The 18,186-nt window shown below is 38.6% G+C and overlaps 1 protein-coding gene across 1 annotated transcript in view; it reads right to left on the bottom strand.

Annotated features, from left to right (window-relative positions):
* The window catches only part of PDLIM5 (PDZ and LIM domain 5), a 225,037-nt gene that overhangs the window by 46,252 nt on the left and 160,599 nt on the right, over positions 1–18,186 (bottom strand). Inside the window, exons 9-16 of the mRNA XM_073638258.1 lie at positions 16,577–16,711; positions 15,168–15,278; positions 13,425–13,553; positions 10,896–11,105; positions 10,323–10,409; positions 9,254–9,412; positions 6,943–7,074; positions 3,518–3,657 (exon numbers count right to left, since the gene is read on the bottom strand). Of these exons, the coding sequence (XP_073494359.1) occupies positions 3,518–3,657; positions 6,943–7,074; positions 9,254–9,412; positions 10,323–10,409; positions 10,896–11,105; positions 13,425–13,553; positions 15,168–15,278; positions 16,577–16,711 (1,103 nt within the window). The remainder of the gene's footprint in view (positions 1–3,517; positions 3,658–6,942; positions 7,075–9,253; positions 9,413–10,322; positions 10,410–10,895; positions 11,106–13,424; positions 13,554–15,167; positions 15,279–16,576; positions 16,712–18,186) is intronic.

The raw sequence follows: 18,186 nt of genomic DNA, 5'->3' as shown, positions 1-18,186 counted from the left end.
GTATCTGCATGAATGGGAATATAAATGTAGCCATTTCCCATGTATCGCTCTCGGTGAAGGAAAACTATTTGTACAGTTTCATATGATCCTGTTCATTTCCCCATATCTGTGTTTCGTTCTAATCTAGCCTGTAATTTGAGGACAATTGACAAACGCTGTTCCTCTAAAATGAGAAGGGTTTGGAATGAATTGGCAGGATTAAGAGAACTCTTACTCATTGACAAGGGAGGAGAACTTGGTACTAACCAATGTGAGCGATCTGACTCTTTCTGAACCCCAAGCACAAATATCTTATATTAATTACAGAGTTTAAAAGGTTCTGTCACATCAGATTTTCATGTTCGGCACTTCTGACCAACTGGTCTTTTACTCTTCAGCCAAGAACCCCCACTCCAACCCAATAAAACCTGAATGCATTCCACACATCTAATTAGGTTTTCCTGGGACACATATCCCTTTGTAGCTGAATGATAAGTGGAAGGTCAGTGTACAAGTTCTGGCTATAGCTAGCCTTTATTCGCAAAATTAAAAGAGGCTTTTCTACAGACAATCATCAGATCTGATGATTATGCAAATGACAAAACATTTACGAAGTGGAAGTACTTTATATTAAAAGCATAAAACAATTTTAAAAATAAGAACTCAAAGTTAGCTACCACATTTTCATAGATTGCTTAAAAATGTAAGGAAAGAACATTTTAATAGGCAGAGACAAACTAAGACTGACCTACTTTTAGTAACCAGCTTTCATCAATAAGGAGGGGAATTTATGAGCAGGTAATTAATACCATAGTCTAGGTTTATGCATAATAGTCATTGTATTATATGATTTATTAATAATATCATACACCAAGTTTAGTTTGTATTAATGAGGAATATATTTTGGGTACAGAGAAGTCTTTACGAACCATATGTGCTTACATGTGAGCCCTTTCAAAGTAACATGGCACCATCTAGAGGTAAACTACATTACTGCAGCACTGACATTCCGTCTAGCATCTTCTACATATTTTTTATATATGTATTCACTTTGTCATTATATACAGCAAGCAGGTTTAAAAAGATGACGTAAACTATATTTGCAATCAAGATTATTCAACCTCCAATTGCAACTTTGGTTTATTGCAAAGAACAGAAAGTTTGAACATTTTGCTAATAAACCAAAGAACAATGCAAATAGCTCAACACAACTAACATCACAGGAGGTTCCTCCAAGTCTCAGAATTATTCAGCCCTTTAACCCCATCACCCAATGGCGATTTTCCGTGTGTCCGTTTTTTCCTCGCGGTCTCCCAAGAACCATAACCTTTTAATTTTTCCATCTACATAGCCGTATGAGGGCTTGTTTTTTTGTGGGACAAGTTGTACTTTTGAATGACAATCATTTTATCATGTGATGCACTGGAAAGCTGGAAAAAATCCAAGTACAGTAAAATTGCAAAAAAAAAGTGCAATTCCGCAATTTTTATTTAATTTACTTATTTTTTAAATTTCCTATGTTCACTATACGGTAAAACTGACCTGGATTCTCCAAGTTAGTACAATTACGCAGATACCGTGCATGCATAGTTTGTTTTTGTTTTTAAAGAGGTGAAAAAAAAGATTGAGAAATTTGTATAAGAAAATAGAAATACATTTTCCGAGACCCTTAATGCTTTAAATATTCATGATATGGGGCTGTGTGAGGGCTTATTCTTTGTGCCCTGGGCTGATGTTTTTTACGGATACCATTTTGGGGTAGATACAATGTTTTGATTGCCTTTTATTGCAATGTTGTGTGGCGGGCAAAAAAAAAATAATTCTGGAGTTCTGTTTTCGTTACAACGTTTACCGATCGGATTAATTTACTTTATATTTTGATAGATCAGACTTTTACGAATGATGCAATACCAAATAATATGTATTTTTATATTTTTAATGGGGCAAAGGGGGAAGGGGTGATTTGAACTTGTGTTTTTAAATATATGAAAAAAAAAAAAAAAAATTCCCCCCACTTTTTCCTGTATTTAATAGTCCCGTTAGGAGACTTGAGGCTGCGATCATCTGATCATGATTTTTGCTATGTATAGCACAAGTGATCTCTTCTGAACACCAGTTACAGGCTGGCTTTCACAGGAGAATAGTCATGACAAGCATGGGGGTCTTCAACAGACCCTCAACTGTCATGGCAACACCACAATTACTTCACGGGCAAGTGGTATGATGAGCTCCCCTGCTAGCATGTGTTAAATTCTGCTAACAGAGATTTACATTGGCATTTACCAGGTTAACAGGCCATGGGCGTCGCTCCGCTCTGGGAGAGATGCAGGCTGGCGTGCAAGTCTGCATGAAAGTTAGGGTGACGGCATATGACGTACCAGTATGTCATATGTCAGTAAGGGGTTAATGATAAGAGTGTCTTTAGTACTAATGAAATACCAGCTTCAGGCAGTGTACCCGAGGAATCTCCGACCTTTCCTCATGGGCAATGGCCTTCAGTTCGCTAATATTCTTCAGTTTAGTTTGCGTACAACATTTGTCTTCCTCAAATCCCACCAGACATTTTCTATTGTGTTCAAGTCAAGTGACTGACAGCCACTCCTGAATCCTCCAGGACTTCTGAAACCACGCCCTGGTGGACTTTGAGCTATGTTTGAGACCACTGTCCCGTTCATAGTTTTAAAGGTTGAAAGCAGACATTCAGTTCAACCTAGAACCCAACATATTCCAGATGAAAGCAAAATCCCCATGAGGCAGATAATTGTCCCATATTAGGGGGAAAATTCCTTCAAGACTCCATCTACGGCAAACAGACTAGTTCCCTGGATCTACATCTCATCACATCTAGTACCATAACCTGTAAGATTATATTTTTCAAGAAAGACATCTTGGCCCTCCTTGACCTTTTGTAGTGAATCAGCTATTACAACATTATGTGGCAAAGAGTGCCTTAATATCTCTGCTCTTACAGTAAAGAATCTGCATCTGCTTATGATTGAACCTCTTTGCTGTAGAAACATTCATAGCCTTTTATATATATTTGTGTCACCCATGTGGATGTCAGTTTGGGTGAGGTGACCCACGGTCGGTGGTCCCGGGATTGCAGTTCATACACGGACTATGAAATATGACCATCTGAGCCTTACCTTACTTTGTTTGTGCAAGGCAATGGTATACAAATATATGCTTTTATAGGGGAATCTATAAGGGGGTTGAAAAAGTTTTGACATTGCAGTAGTTATTAAAAGTGATATTTTGTGCTGAATTTGGGAAATCACTAGTCATGGTAGTTGTGTTGGGCTATTTTCTTTGCTCCGGTTTCATTAGTTTATTGCAAACAGAAGAAAGTCTGTAAATTTTGCTAATAAACCATAAACCTAATTTGCTATGGGAATTTAATAATTTTGGCTGCAAAGCTTTACACCAGTCTTTGATACTCACATATATTGGCACGTAAAAATCAGTAGACATCCTATGCAACTGTAATATTTTTAATTTAATTAGCTGTGACGAGTAATCCCTCAGCAGATTCAGCTACCTGGTTGCCAGCCTCCTGGCTTGGCTGCAGAGCTTGCACTACTAGGCTTGTATGCAGATGGTGGAGGGTTGTAGGAAGCAGGCATAATCTTTGAAGATGCTCCAGCAATCCCAGTGGTTGGTGCAAACTCCAGCAAATCACTGTTGGGAAAAAATGACAATAAGTATTATAATAAATAGATAACATTTTGGCTACAACTGAATATCTTCATGGATGGAAAGAAGCAGAGATTATTCAGCAGAGAATACTTTAGGGAGAAAAGTAATGGACACATTTACTTGTCAGGAACATCAATCTAGCTCTAGAGCTGTTCACTATTCATTGTACCGCATGTACAGTTATGAAAAACAACCCAGGTTATCCAACAAGCAAACCGAATATTATGTCAGCATTTCCGCTAAGTAAAATCTGATAGTAATATACATTTATTGCAAACAGCAGAAAGTTTGTAATTATTGCTAATAAATCATGAACACCACCTGAGTATTCAAGTAGTTGTCATTCCTGAAGGTTTTTCGCTACTCCTACTCCACTGTCCAAACCTGCTACATCCAAGCGCCACTACTCCAGTACTGCTACTCAGATCTGCTATATCGAAGTCTCCAGTAATGCAGATCAGCTCTGCAACATCCCAGTTTCCACAACTCTTGTACTTTTGCTACTTCGTGTGACTACCCAGCACTGCTATATCCAAGCAGGGGTGGACTGGTCCACCAGTGGCTGTTTAGGGCTGCACTACCATTAAATACAAAATTACCCACAGAGTACACTGCATGACGCGAACTCAGCAGATTTGCACAGTGTGTCCGGTGTTGCTTCCACCCACTGGCGACAAGCTTCAAGCTTGTGGGCAAATGCGGGAGACAGAACTCCTTTGGATTATAGCCTGACCTGTGACACATATATAGGGGTAGGTGCGCTTTGATTCTGCCATTCAGAAAGCAGCACAGATCCCCACCAAAGCGGCCTGTCTTAGTCACTTCTGGCTGGCCACCCCATGCCTCTGCTGAGGCGGAGCACAATACTGAAGTATTAGCTACTCTTCATGAAGCTAAGCGATGTGTTCTGGTGGATCTGGATGTATGAAGGCGTGCCTATGTATGATCGTATGGATATCTGGATGTAAAGGCACCCCAATGTTTGTGCACATAGTTAGAAAAGTATGCATGTATTTTGTAAGAGGTTTGTGTATGTAATAGAGTATTGTGGTGGGTGTAAGTGAATAGGTAGAAGTGTATGTGTGTGTGTAAAGCAAATTTGGCTGTTTGGGAATACTTTTTTGCATTTGCGTTAGGGAATTCTATTTTCGGTTATAGAATCAGGCAAGATGGATATTTTGGTAGACCAAACTTTTACACACATGAAAATACCAAATGTTTATTTATTCCCCATTTTTACATTTCTTTATTTTATTTTTTTGGGGGGGAAAGGAGGGGTGATTTAAACTTTTATATATTTTTAAAAACAAACATTTTTATTTTTTACTTCCTCTTTGCCGAGTGTTCTCCATGAGAACACCTCTGCAGTTAATGGCGGGATTCGGATGTTTTCACACTCCCCCCGCTCTTCACATGACTGCTCTTCTCTCTTCAGCTTCTGTCAATGGTCTCAACTGAAAGATGCTGAAGAGAGGGAGGTTCGCATGTGAGTGAAAATAATGCAATTCTAGCAGTATATTACATACTGTTATGTTTCGATTTATTTTATTTAATTTTTGGGGTGAGAGTTTAAAAACATTAAAAAAATGGTGTGCAGAAAGGGCTTACTATGTAACTTTTGTATAGTGGTCACAATTTTTGTGAACATCACATCTAAAACTATTGGATTACATGCAATTTCCAAGCCACACACATTTTCTGATATCTGGTTCTGTTCCTGGATCTATGTACTAAACTTAGTTTTGTTAAATGATAGGAAGGTCAGGCTTGGCACTACCCAAACATCAGTTCACCAGATATAGCATATACAGTGCTCAGTGACTTTTCCTACCCTATATTATACAGTGCTGTTCTATCATTTACTGCCAACAGTCAACGCAATTTGTGGATGAAGAAAATAGATGGCACTCACCGATAAAATCCATTTTCTTAATTTTCTAATGACACTTTAAAATAAGATAAGCCAGGGGGGCATGCAGGCACCATGTCCGGTAACAGCTGTTTCAGGTTAGCACAGGCTTCTACAGGCCTGAATATGTGGTCTGTAGCAGCATGTGCCACCCATTACACTGCTTAAGACTGGCTTATCCAGACCAGAGGCTTTGTAGAGCCACGTTTCTTAGTGAGACATAACAGTAATATTAACAGATATCTAGCAAGGTCGTTTTTACATAAACTGCCATGCATACCACACTCTAAAACCTGTTATTTATTCTTTTCATGTTTACCAACCTTACCCCACCAGTTATTTTGCTATTTTCCTCTGATCCACACTATGCCTCAATTTATTTCAAAATATCTGGAGCATCACAGAAGTCCGGGAGCAGACGTCCACCATGAGACAATCGGCAAGGCTTCTAAATTATAAAAAAATACACAGATTTTTGAACCCTATTCCTCCGATCGATTTAAGAAGAGTCACATGTGACATAAGATTTTTTAGGCTGTAAAGCACCACTCCAGCAGTTTTTTTGTAATTTCACCGCTGGAGTGGTGCTTAAAATCCAAGTCCCCTGCCTCCTGTCTGATGCTCACCTTCCGGTGTTTTAACTTTTTTTTGCCGCCATTCCGCTCCGTCTCCTGCAGTTTGTGACCTACCAGCTGCTCCTGTGTTTCATGGAGCGTGCCGGAGGTCACTTTTCAATACAAGTCTATGAGAGCCTCGTTCTGGCTCCTATAGACTTGCATTGAGACCTTGTGACTTAGCTTCCGAGTTCCAGGCCAGTCAGAAGCTGCGCTCACAAGATGGTGCCGCAGGACAGGGAGCGGGGGATTATATTTAAAGCCCCACTATAGCAAGTATATATTGGAGTGGTGCTTTAAGTGCTGTATGCCTTAGGTGCTTCTGGTTAACTGGTCATATCAACAGTTAATGCAGTAATAAACGGTATGTCTACTAGATTGGGTTCCATTTCTGTAAGGCAGAACTTGGTAAACTATTCAAATGTTTTCAGGAGAGTGTCAGTAGAACCCAAGGCAAGAGGCCGCAGACATAATACCTTACACTTTGGAAAGAACAATGTCAAACTTCTGCAAACAATATCCATTTTAGAAAATGTAACATGTAACTGGATTAAAAACCGGCTCAAGTAGGATATCCAGAGAGTTGTGGTGCATACTCCTGCTCCTCTAGGACACTAGTCATAGGCATGTACCAGCAACAGATGAGAAAGGTGGCAGACGCTTAATGAACGGCTGTCAAATCACTGTAAGGCTGGCTCTATTGCCTGTGCACTCGTCACTTTCCTAGCTTTTCGTATACTTTACCTCACCATTTGTACACTTCCCATTAAACCAGTGGATCGCCTTCCGATTTTTGCACTTGAAAAAGGTTGTTTAATGACAGGTTCTATGAGAAGAGCGTCCAAGAGAGAACGATAGACAAAGGGGTCAGAGAGTCTGAGAAAGAGGAGAGAAGTGGAAATAAAAGTAAAGCATAGTCAACCATTAAAAAAAAAGTGCTGTGCGTTTGATGTGAACATGATGTGGATTTATTAAAAAATAAATAAATAAGTACTTCCCAAAGTGGATAAAGGAATGTAAAACCAAAATTAATAAAATAAAATACTATATTTACATTTACTATATTTTAGAGGTGAGCAAACTGCCCGGGTGCGGCATCGCGGCAGCCCAGGTACCAAGCATGCCAGGCACCAAGCATGCCAGCCAGAGGATTGCCGGTGCAGAGATCAACACTGCCCTGGTCCGGCTACCATGGAGGAATGAACTGGACACCAGACCAGAATCGGTTGCATTTTTTTGTTCATCCCTACTACGTAGTAGTAGTTTTTAATGAAAATTTTAAAATTAAAAAAGGAATCCATGAGAATAATAGTGGTTATGTACCAACATGTTCACCTCAGGAATCTGGCACATGCAACAATTTTAATAAAAAAAATCTATCATTCAGCCATATGTATGGCAGTCCTCCACTATTTTGTTCTTAATAGAAAGGCAATCACCTTCATTGGATGAATGCAGTAAATGGTTTTCAACACTTGGGAAACTAGTGTTAACCACCATGAGGAAACAATTGGCTTTGCTTAGTGGGTTAAACTGTGGTCCCTAACAGTCATGTGTAGTGGAATACAATGTACACTATGGCTGGTGTACTAATAAGTCTGCATATATGACCCTTCGGCTATGTTCACATGTTGCATTTTAGCTGCGGGGTTTTTTTTTTAAGCTTTTTTTTATTTGAATTAAAAACAGTTTTTTACTGTACCAGCAAAAGCTATGAGATTTTAAAAATCGCATGCAAACGCTTGTTTTTTTTTCTCTTTCTCTGACAATTGGAAAACTGCTGAGTTTTTTTTAAAATCTGCAGTGTGTCAATTCGTTAAGCTTTTTTTATTGTTTGTAAGTGCAAACACACAACCAAGCATTTTTGCAGCGTTTTTGCAATGCTTTTGGTCAAAAAAAAAAACGAACTGTATGGGCTCACTCACACAGCCGTATAACACGACCGAGTGCTCTCTGATGTTTTATTGGATAGCAGTCAGTCCATTGTTATACTATGGGGCAGTGTAGATTCGGACAGAAATGACTTTCTCTGTCTCCTCCGCACCTGTGCTGCGATTCTCTTAAGGCTATGTTCACATATCATGGTTTTTTCAGCGTTCATTTTCTGCAGCAAAACCTGATCTCAGGATTTTTGTTGCCGTTTTCTTGCTTTTTTGTGCGTTTTTTCAGCGTTTTTCACACTGCCCTTTTGTCTTTGATATGCATGTACATAAAGTTCAGTGAAAAAAAAAAATCTCATTCTGGTTTAGGCACAAAAAACACTGGAAAATAACATGATGTGTAAACATAGCCAAAGTTCAGCTTTGCTTCCACTACAGAAGCATGAACACAGGTCACCAATGCAAGACATATGTGCAACCATATTAACCAGAAATTAAAATGTACAGTGGAGGGAGGTGAATTGTTCAGGAATAGTTTACCTAAGACACTGGCAGTGTATGGAGTTTGCATGACACCATTTACTTTCACACTATGGTCTGCCATTCAGTTGTTCAGAGCATTGAACAATCTCACACGTAGCTCAGCCAATGTTTACACTGTACACATCACTAAATTTAATTGCACTGTACTAATAGAAACTACCATCTCAGTGACCAAGACAAGATGGTAAAATCACAAAAATAAAAGTGTTTCACATACTGCTGTACTTGCTTATTTTCACTAAAAACACAGCAAAACCTGACAGCTATGTTTACAATAGGCGTTTTTTCAGCGTTTTTTCACTACCTATTACTTCCAATGGATGAAAAATGCTGAAAGAAGCAACATGCTTTATTTTGCAAAAAAACATACAAGGTACAAAATCCAGAACAAAAAAAAAAAAGGTGTGTGAAGTAAGAATTCTGGAATGTCAAACTGGTACTGCAAAACGCAGCTGAAAATTTGCATAAAAAAAACGCATCAAAAACCATGATGTGTGAACATAGCCTAATAAAAATGCAACGCGTGAACATAGTCTTACAACTCAAACAAACCATTTAGTTGAGTTCGAAGTATCACAAAGTCATATTAGTCTGAAGGATCATGTATCACATGAAAAGCCGTGGACCAATACCTTGCCTGTGCACGCACAATAGCAGACACCGCAGCAGCTGCACTGGTTTTGCTTTTTGAATTCTGCACCATAAGTGGTGCAAGTGTTGGAGGAGGACAGGGAGCGGATTTCGGCAGTTTGTCCAGAGGATTTTGCATTAAATCTTTTTTCACACAAGTACTTACACAAAAGAAACACAAAGACATAAAGAGCAGTGAGAACAAAGAATTAATTGAAAATGTAACAATACGTTCAAAGTTCAACTATCCCTTACTAGCAAATTCTTGTCAGACTAACAATAAAGGTGACAAGGAAGGAATGAATTAACCTTTGTGACACAAAAGCTACCTGCTACCAGAATTAAATAGCTATAGAATTGTTATGCTGAATGTTCTGTCATATATAATTATATGATGCCATATAACGCAAGTCACACTATAAAGGGATGTGGAAAAGCACAGAGGATATCGTTTTGTAAGAACTGGCTGCATATCTGGAGAACTACAGCGAGGTAAAAAGATAAAAGGAGGTTGACAATTCTGCCTGCACCACTAGGTTTTAGAAGGGTAGTTACATTTATGATGACTATTTCTGTATCGCAGAATATAGAGCGGATTTGTTACAGCACTGAAGGAGTTACCAGAACAGTCATTTTTTGGAACTTACAGGCATACCCTTGCACTAACGAAAAAGCCCCAATAACTCACTACAATCTGCCTGTCTTGTCTTCCTCTGCTCCTCAAAGCTCCGCTATTCCCTTTCTATTGAGAATGATAGGCTGTGAAACCTGATCTCATTGTGCTGACAGTCCATTTTGTTTTGATCAAGACAAATTTGCACTAGTATTTCAAAGTGAATAGTGAGTTCTGAAGAAAAAAGGAAGGGGGAGAAATGGCTCATAAGTAAAGAAAAAAAGCAGAATTCTCTGATAAGATATATTACAAAGTTTCTTATATTTGCTTGTACTATTGATCCATTCAAAGTTTGTTGACCATTTAACGATAGGCCATCAATTTTAAGGGGCTGATGTTTTGCCATTATAGACCACACAGATTTCAGTTTAGTATTCAAAAAGTTTAAAGATGTATACCTTGTTTGACCCAAAGAAATATGTGAATGAAAAGAAGAAGCATGTATAACAGAAGTCTGTTCTTCAGAGCTGCCCATGCTCTCATGCCTAAGCAGAAATTCCAGATATTAATAAATCACAGGTTTCACAAACTAGACACTCCATAAAATATGGATTTCTAGAGTAGATTTAAAGCACTGTTCACATCATGTCTAAGCATTCATTAAGAAGTACGCATTAGGAATATATCTCTAGAAATTTTCCAAACAGAAGGTCTTGACATATGTCAATGTATAGGCATACAGTGGCATGGGCTAAAGTATATATTTTTTGTGACATACCTCTGTATAGGAAAGCATGGCAGATTAGGAATCTTGGCCTAGAGGATACCGAAAAGATAACCTTTTGGCATTCATCTAGTGAAAAGGTCAATATGGATAAATTCCTATATCTGCTATTCCTGCACTACAGGTTTAGAGCATTATGTGAACATAAAATAGGTAATGAATTTAGGATTAGGTTATTCTGATTACAAAATTATGGACTACAAATTTTCTGATGTGGACAGTATGTAAAAAAAACAAGTAAAACTACCTTATAAGTGCCTTGGAAGGTGAATGATCTTTGGTTACAAGTGCCTCTGGTGCAAGGAAAGACGAGGACTGTTGGGGGTCAGGAGGAGCACAAGTTTGAGTTGAAACAGTGCACTTCTGTCTAGGACCAATCTCCACGTTCACTCCATTTCTTACAGGAATCTCTGAACATGTATTTTCCAGTACAGGGCTTGGCACAACCATAGTAGACCTTTTAGTTTCCAAAGATCAGTAAAAAGTTGAGACAAACTTTTCAAATATTGTATTCAATAAAAAGTGTAAGTAGCACTGCATTACAGCTCAAAACACATTTTTGGACGTGGTGAGTTTAAAAGGGTGTACAGTTATTCACATCTCATAAATCATTGTAATTCAGAAAATGTGCTACAGAAAGAAAGCTGTGGTTACTCTTCACTAGGTCTTTCTCTATAGGGATTGGGATGCAAGCAATTGTCTTGCTGCAATCTATGATTTTGGTTCCTCCATACACTGCACATTTGTTTGCTCATAATGCACAAAAGGTGGTACAACTAGCTTATGAATATTGGGAAACAATGGCTTAGAGGATCATTGAAGGAACAAAGTGGTAGGTTCAATTTACACAGCAAATATTTATAGTCCCTGCTGCACGCTATGCATCAACTCTGATCCTGCTTGAGGACATCCTACATGAAACAACAGGATCTATAATCTGTCGGTATGCAGTGATAAGGTTGCTGAAGGCAAAAAGAATAAGCGCTTAGCACCTTCCATGCATTCTTAACTAAGTGACAGCTTTCCTAAGAGTCATAACAATACTTTCAGTGCGGTTTTAAAGAGAACCTTTCAAAACTTTTTGCATGTTAAACTGGCTACCTTATGATATAGTCACTGGAGAGCTGACTAAAACAGTTTTCTTTCTTTTGTTTCTCCTCTCCAATGTGGGGATATTGGCTTTTACTATTAGGGCACCTAAAATGTTAATTTCCCCTTCAACCAAGGGGGCGTTAAAGAGGTTGTCCACTTCTTTAGAATATGCCCCCCAATCGATGTAAACGGTGGAAATAAGATTTTTAGCAAATACCCTGCAGTGTCAATCTTGCCTGTGAGCGGCGCTATCGCTGACTGCTCACAGGCATCATGTGACCCCAGCAGCAGCCTCGGCTGACATCCGCTGATGTCACTGATGGGCTGTGAGGGTGTATCCACCGCGCGCTTTACCTCCCCTGCATTCATTGGGAAAGAGCGCGCGGTGGATGCTTGACTGACGCGCAGGGAAACCCCACCCACAGCCCATCAATCAGGGGGGAGCGCCTCACTGGGACATGCCTGGCTGCATCTGGAACTTGACGTGACATCAGCGAATGTCAGCCGAGGCTGCAGCCGGGGGTCACATGATGCCTGAGAGCGGTCATGCAGAAACTGGTTAAAGGTCCTCTTTATATTTGTGCTTCAAGACACAGGGGACTGTAAAAAAAAAATATATATATATATTGCCTGCCAAGGGTTGTTTATCTGCTCCTATTGTATAGCTAGGACCCTGGAAAGTCCATAACACAACTGCTTGCAAGGCACTGTTCACACTACTGTCATGACTTTTGTTTTCAATAAATCCAGAACCAGTATAGCAGATCAGATTGCAAATGTTACCAACTAATCCTGATGGGTCCAATTGACTAACCCTTTGTGCTTTATTTTCGACTAGGCTCTTCTTGCCACTAAAATAGCAGGCTTCTGAGAGAATGGAAATGGGTGTATAGTTTGTGCCATTCATGCAACAACACTGTGATTTAAGATGACAATTATAGTTAATATTTTAATTCTGGAGGTCTTTAGTAAAGATTGAACATACATTCACTAAAATACCAGATTATTATTGGAAATCTGACTAGCTTCCCAAACTGTCCAACAGTCTTGTGGTTCATTCATTGCTATTCTCAAGTCGAGGTTTTCCATATTTCCTTGTGTTATAATGACTAGAAAGTTTGTGGGTGAGGGATTAGTTTAGATAAAGCAGATAAAAGCTTTAAAGATGGGAAAAGCATTGATAGGAGTAAATACAGCAGAATGTGTGGGTGTTAGAACCTCCAAAAGCATTACCCCATCTCCTTCCCACACATTCTGCTTTTACACCTGGTGAAAATTTTGGAATTTTTTATTTTTTTTTAAAGCCAACCACCCATGGATATTGCTGGTGCAACATGTACTTTCTTTATAAAAAAGTAATAGTTCTAATTTGTATAACATTCTGTGGCACTTGAGAATTAATAAATATGTATGTTTAGCAGAGCATTTCAATACTCTTTACCCCTTGAAGATGACAACTACAAAGTTGCCATAAAAGAACTGCTGCTTAGGGAAACCAGCCAAATATTAGGGACTATAATAATAATAATAATAATAATAATAATAATAATAATAATAATAATAATAATAATAATAATATTATATACATTTTTTAACAGGCTTTACTTCTATTTACATTATTAGTTTGTGGAAATAGGATCTAGTCCAAGTGGTAAATCCAAAAGATAAAGAAAAAGTGTCTAACCTCATATAGACTGGCGCAGTTTTAGATATTGTCGCTACTTGACTAGTGACATTTAAGGTCCGAACAATAGCAGGAGGGAAAGGTGCACATTTTGGCAAAGATTCCAAAGGATTATCAAACCAAGCTTTTCTGAAGAAAACAATTAACAAAAAATTATGGACTGTTATAGTATGCACCACTAAGCTTCTGGTCATATTTGCGCTGCAGTTGTCATTATGAACTAATATCCCAGCACAGTGACAAATTATTGCAAGGAGGACACCAGCGACCAACAAACTCCACTGATCACTTTTCTCCACTGATGTCCTACTGGATTTCAACATGGTGAAATCAGTGAAGGAGGCCTCTAATGGATGTGACCATAGCCTAAAATCATGTGGATTGTGAACTCTGTCCCTACTGCACAACATACATCAGTAAATTATTTAAAGTCATAAAATGATTCAAATTCTTCTCCCCCATAAATAAATCAAACAGAGCTTTTGTAATACAAACAGATGACAGCATTATCATCATTTGTATATTCACTTCTACTCGCCTTGCAGCCAGATTAATCTTTATAGTTTCAATGTTTAAAACACCATTTAGTACATTAGCTAAACTAATTTCTAGGTTGGACTGAATAAAAAATTGCTTAATAGCATATTACCAGGCAATACCAAAGCAATGCTATATCTTCAAACAAAACTTAAAAGTTACTCTCTATGCCCCTAGTTCTCTACAGAGGCATATAGAGATGTGATCTGCCCAATTCCTTTAGCGTCCAGTAGAAATTTGAAAGAATTCGACCACCAGGCTACATATGATACTCATGACCCTTGAAAGGCGATTGTCCACTACTAGAAAATAAAAAACGGCTATACTCACCTCTGATGTCGGCGCCGTAACTTCACAGTCAGTGCCTGGTCTCAATGTAAATCTAGGCACCGGAGCTGCTACCAGATGATAGGTGGGGATGCCGGGTGTCAGACAACTATTAATCTGATATTAATAGGGCTGTCCATTACTCGGACAATTTCTTTTCAATTGCTGTATTCCACCATTTACAGTAAAAATAGCTTATACTCCCTGCCGGTGCTGATGCTGTTTCTGCGATGTCGGCACCTGGTCTCCCCGGGCTCATATGACATTATTATGCCATTTTGAGCCCTGCAGCCAATCAGCAGCTGCTTCACGCTCACTTCCTGTGGACTTAAGACATTTGGAGGAAGTCAGAGAGTAGCAGCAGATCTCACTTTTTCTGGGTGTCAGTTTCGTCTGAAAGAATTAAGAGTGAAGTTGCGGCTGATTGGCTGCAGGGCTCCCATAACATAATAACATCACACAAGCCCCGGGAGGCCAGGTGCAGACATCGCAGAAACAGCATCAGCACCGGCAGGGAGTATAAGCTATTTTTACTGTAAACTGTGGAATACAGCAATTGAAAAGAAATTGTCCGAGTAATGGACAGCCCTTTCAATATCAGATTAATAGTTGTCTGACACCCGGCATCCCCACCTATCATCTGGTAGCAGCTCCTGTGCCTAGATTTACATTGTCAATGGAGTTGAGCTGCAGACATATGTCATCAATATTATAAGACCAAATAACCCATTTTAATAAAACAATTATGAGTGGTCATTTTCTTAAAAAGACATGCATGAAACTATTGTCATATAATTTGAAATCAGATCCTCTTTTTCAGACATGTCGGCCATAACCCTACTTAGTAGCTCAATCTCAGACACATTAATGATGGTTTACCTCTCTTGTGGACTAATTGATGGACCAGAGTAAACAGATGTTTTCTCAGGAGAGGTGATGAGACTAACAACTGGGAATATTTCCTCATTTCCTAGAGCTGGAGGCTCTGATCTGTAATGTGACATGCATTCCAATTTGAAAAATACATAAATGAAATCAGAGTTTTCACACAGTGAACTTCCATTCACAAACTATGGATTAAAGAACTAAAAAAAAACCCCCAAAAAACAGAACAGTGGCACCAAATTCCTAACATTGGGCTAAAATATTAGGTTCCAAAGGACACAAAGATAAAGGGACATAAGTCAATCTCTCTCAGCCACTTGTAATAATGAGCAGGGTGAGTCAAAGGCCAAGAACCACCTATACATCTGTACAATACTTCATCGACACCCAATTAGGTCAATCTTGAATTATGTTGCTCTACTCCATCTTCATTGTTAAAGGGAATCGGTCAGCAGGATTTTGCTATTAAAAGCACCATAATGTTGGGTCAGAGAGCCTGATTCCAGGCATGCATCACTTGCTCAGCAGCTTGCTGTAGTTTCAATAAAATCTGTGTTTTATCAGCAAAAGAAGCAGACATCAGGCTAATCTGTGTGCATAGTAAGCTGCCAATCAGGAGGGTGGATGGAGTGAAAAAAGCTAAGCATTCTGACCACTACTGCATCCACAGCAGAGAAAACAGGGATTCTATTGAAATGGCACCAAGCAGTCAAGTAAGTGATATCGCAGGACTCAGGGTCTCTGCCCCTACATCATGCTGCTCTCAGATTTCAAAGCAAAAACCTGGCTCACAAGAGAGTATGAAAAATGAGTCAATTTCATCCAGAAAAGTGGGATCATTGCTTTCTCATTTGTCATCAGTGTGCAGTCCGTTTGCATTCATTTATTTTTTTTTAATCCATTATACAGAGATCTGGGGCTTTTTATGTAATACTACTTTTTATGGACTTTACCAAGGGTTCTTGCTCACACGGTAATACAGAGCAGTCTAAAGACAAGCCCACAGATTCCTTTAAGCCGCACCGCCTTGGTAAAGACCATAAAAAAAAAATAATCACCAAATAAAAAAAGGCCAATATCTCTGGAACTGTATGGCGGACTTGGAATAAAATAAGAGCTAAAACTGAAGTTTTTGAAGTGGTGACAGGTCCTAGACATGCCACAATTCTTAGAAAGTACAGTAGATCTATTTGCAGGAATACTTGGTAAGCATTAAACAGGATCCTTAAATTGCCATTTTGGGATACCTCCTATGTTAATATCCAGAAACAATGGTAAAAGAAAATCTGGTTGGAATTTGAAAGCCTTTGTAGATTTAGAATAGTGCAGCATTGTCACACAGTGTGCTATTAGTAAGACACATTCCTTCTCGTGCATTAGGGATTGGATCAAGCTTGTTCAACCTCAGTGAAGAAGAATTTACTGTTGGAAGTTCACTTTCGGAAAGAACGTCCTCTGTTTGAGTAGCCATGGAGCACATGGCTATATCCACAGGAAACGCTTGACTGTCCGTATTAATTGGAGGACCTGCGGACATACTTGAGAAAAATATATAACAAAGTTTGAACTTGTTAAAATCTATTTAGCTGCCAGACAGATTATCACCATATACAAAATGGTCATTCGGAGTCCATTGTCAATAACAGTGTGTTGGCTCGGCTTCTAACATGGCTTTAGGGATTAGTTTCACTTCAAGCCTTAAGCTCAACTAGACCAAAACCAATTAAAACAAAAAGCATTTCGCTGCTAGCTGGGATTTGTACATTTCGATAGAACTTCGGTTTAAGTGCAAATAGAGAATTTGGCAAAGAACTTTTATATATTTTTTTTTACGAGGTTTTACGTTTCAAACTTGCTTGTTTTAAGTATCAATTTAGATATAATATAACCTACAGCAATCATCTGTGTCTTCTCAAATTAGATTATGAACACTGACTTTTCCAACCTCCTGGAGGGTCTGCAAAGAATAGAAAGCTTAATATATTTTTCTTCATCTTGATCTGGTTAACCCCTTCATCCCTGGGCGATTTTCGTTTTCGCTTTTTCCTCCCCCTCTTCCAAGAGCTATAACTTTTATTTTTCTGTCCACAAACCTGTATATGAGGGTTATCATTTTTTTGCGGGATGAGTTGTACTTTCAATTACATTGAAATTGCAAAAAAAAAAAAAAAAAAAAAGGTTCAATTTCACAATTTATTTTTTTGGGGGTGAGGGGGTGTTATTTACAATATTGACTATACTGTAAAACTGAACTGGCAATATGATTTTCCAGGTCAGTATAATTGTGCAGACCTGTATAGGTTTATTATTTAAGTAAAAAAAAATTTTTTGATGGAAATTAAAGCAAAAACAACAACAAAAACTCCACAACTTAGCTTATGTTGCCATTTTCCGAGACCAGTTACACTTTCAATTTTGGGGATATACTGCTGTATGATGGCTGATTTTTTGTGCCCTGAGCTTATATATTCAATGAAGCCATTTTGGGGTAGATACGATGTTTTTATTGACTCTTATTGCAATTTATTGCAATGTTGCATTGGCAAAAAAAAAATCTTAAGTTTTCAGACTTTGATTTACCTCTCATTATGCCATTTAATAATCCGATTAATTTATTTGATATTTTAATAGATCAGACTCATATGAATGCAGCGATACCAAATATATGTATTTTTCTTTGATTTTTAAATGGGGCAAAAGGAGTGCGATTTGAACAGTGTGTTTTTTTTCATATTTTTAAAAACGTTTTTTTAACTGTATTTAATATGAAGCTGCGATCGTCTGTTCGCTTGTGCTATACATAGCAGTACATCATAATGCACTGCTATGTATAGATAAAATCACAATTTCCTATGAACATCAGCTACAGGCTGGCTTTCACAGGAGAATCATCATGACTAGCACTAAGGTCTTCAGCAGACCTCTAACTGTTGTGAAAATTCATCGGCGTCCCGATCAAGTCATGCGCATGTAGTGTCCCCCTGCCGGCACGTGTTAAATGCCTGCTCAACCC

Source organism: Phyllobates terribilis, unplaced genomic scaffold (assembly GCF_046119375.1).
Source record: "Phyllobates terribilis strain yellow unplaced genomic scaffold, ASM4611937v1 Scaffold_1__5_contigs__length_1240528914, whole genome shotgun sequence".
Classification (NCBI taxonomy): domain Eukaryota; kingdom Metazoa; phylum Chordata; class Amphibia; order Anura; family Dendrobatidae; genus Phyllobates; species Phyllobates terribilis.
Note: the sequence above shows the minus strand (reverse complement) of the source record. Positions and strands in the feature narration are given on the sequence as shown.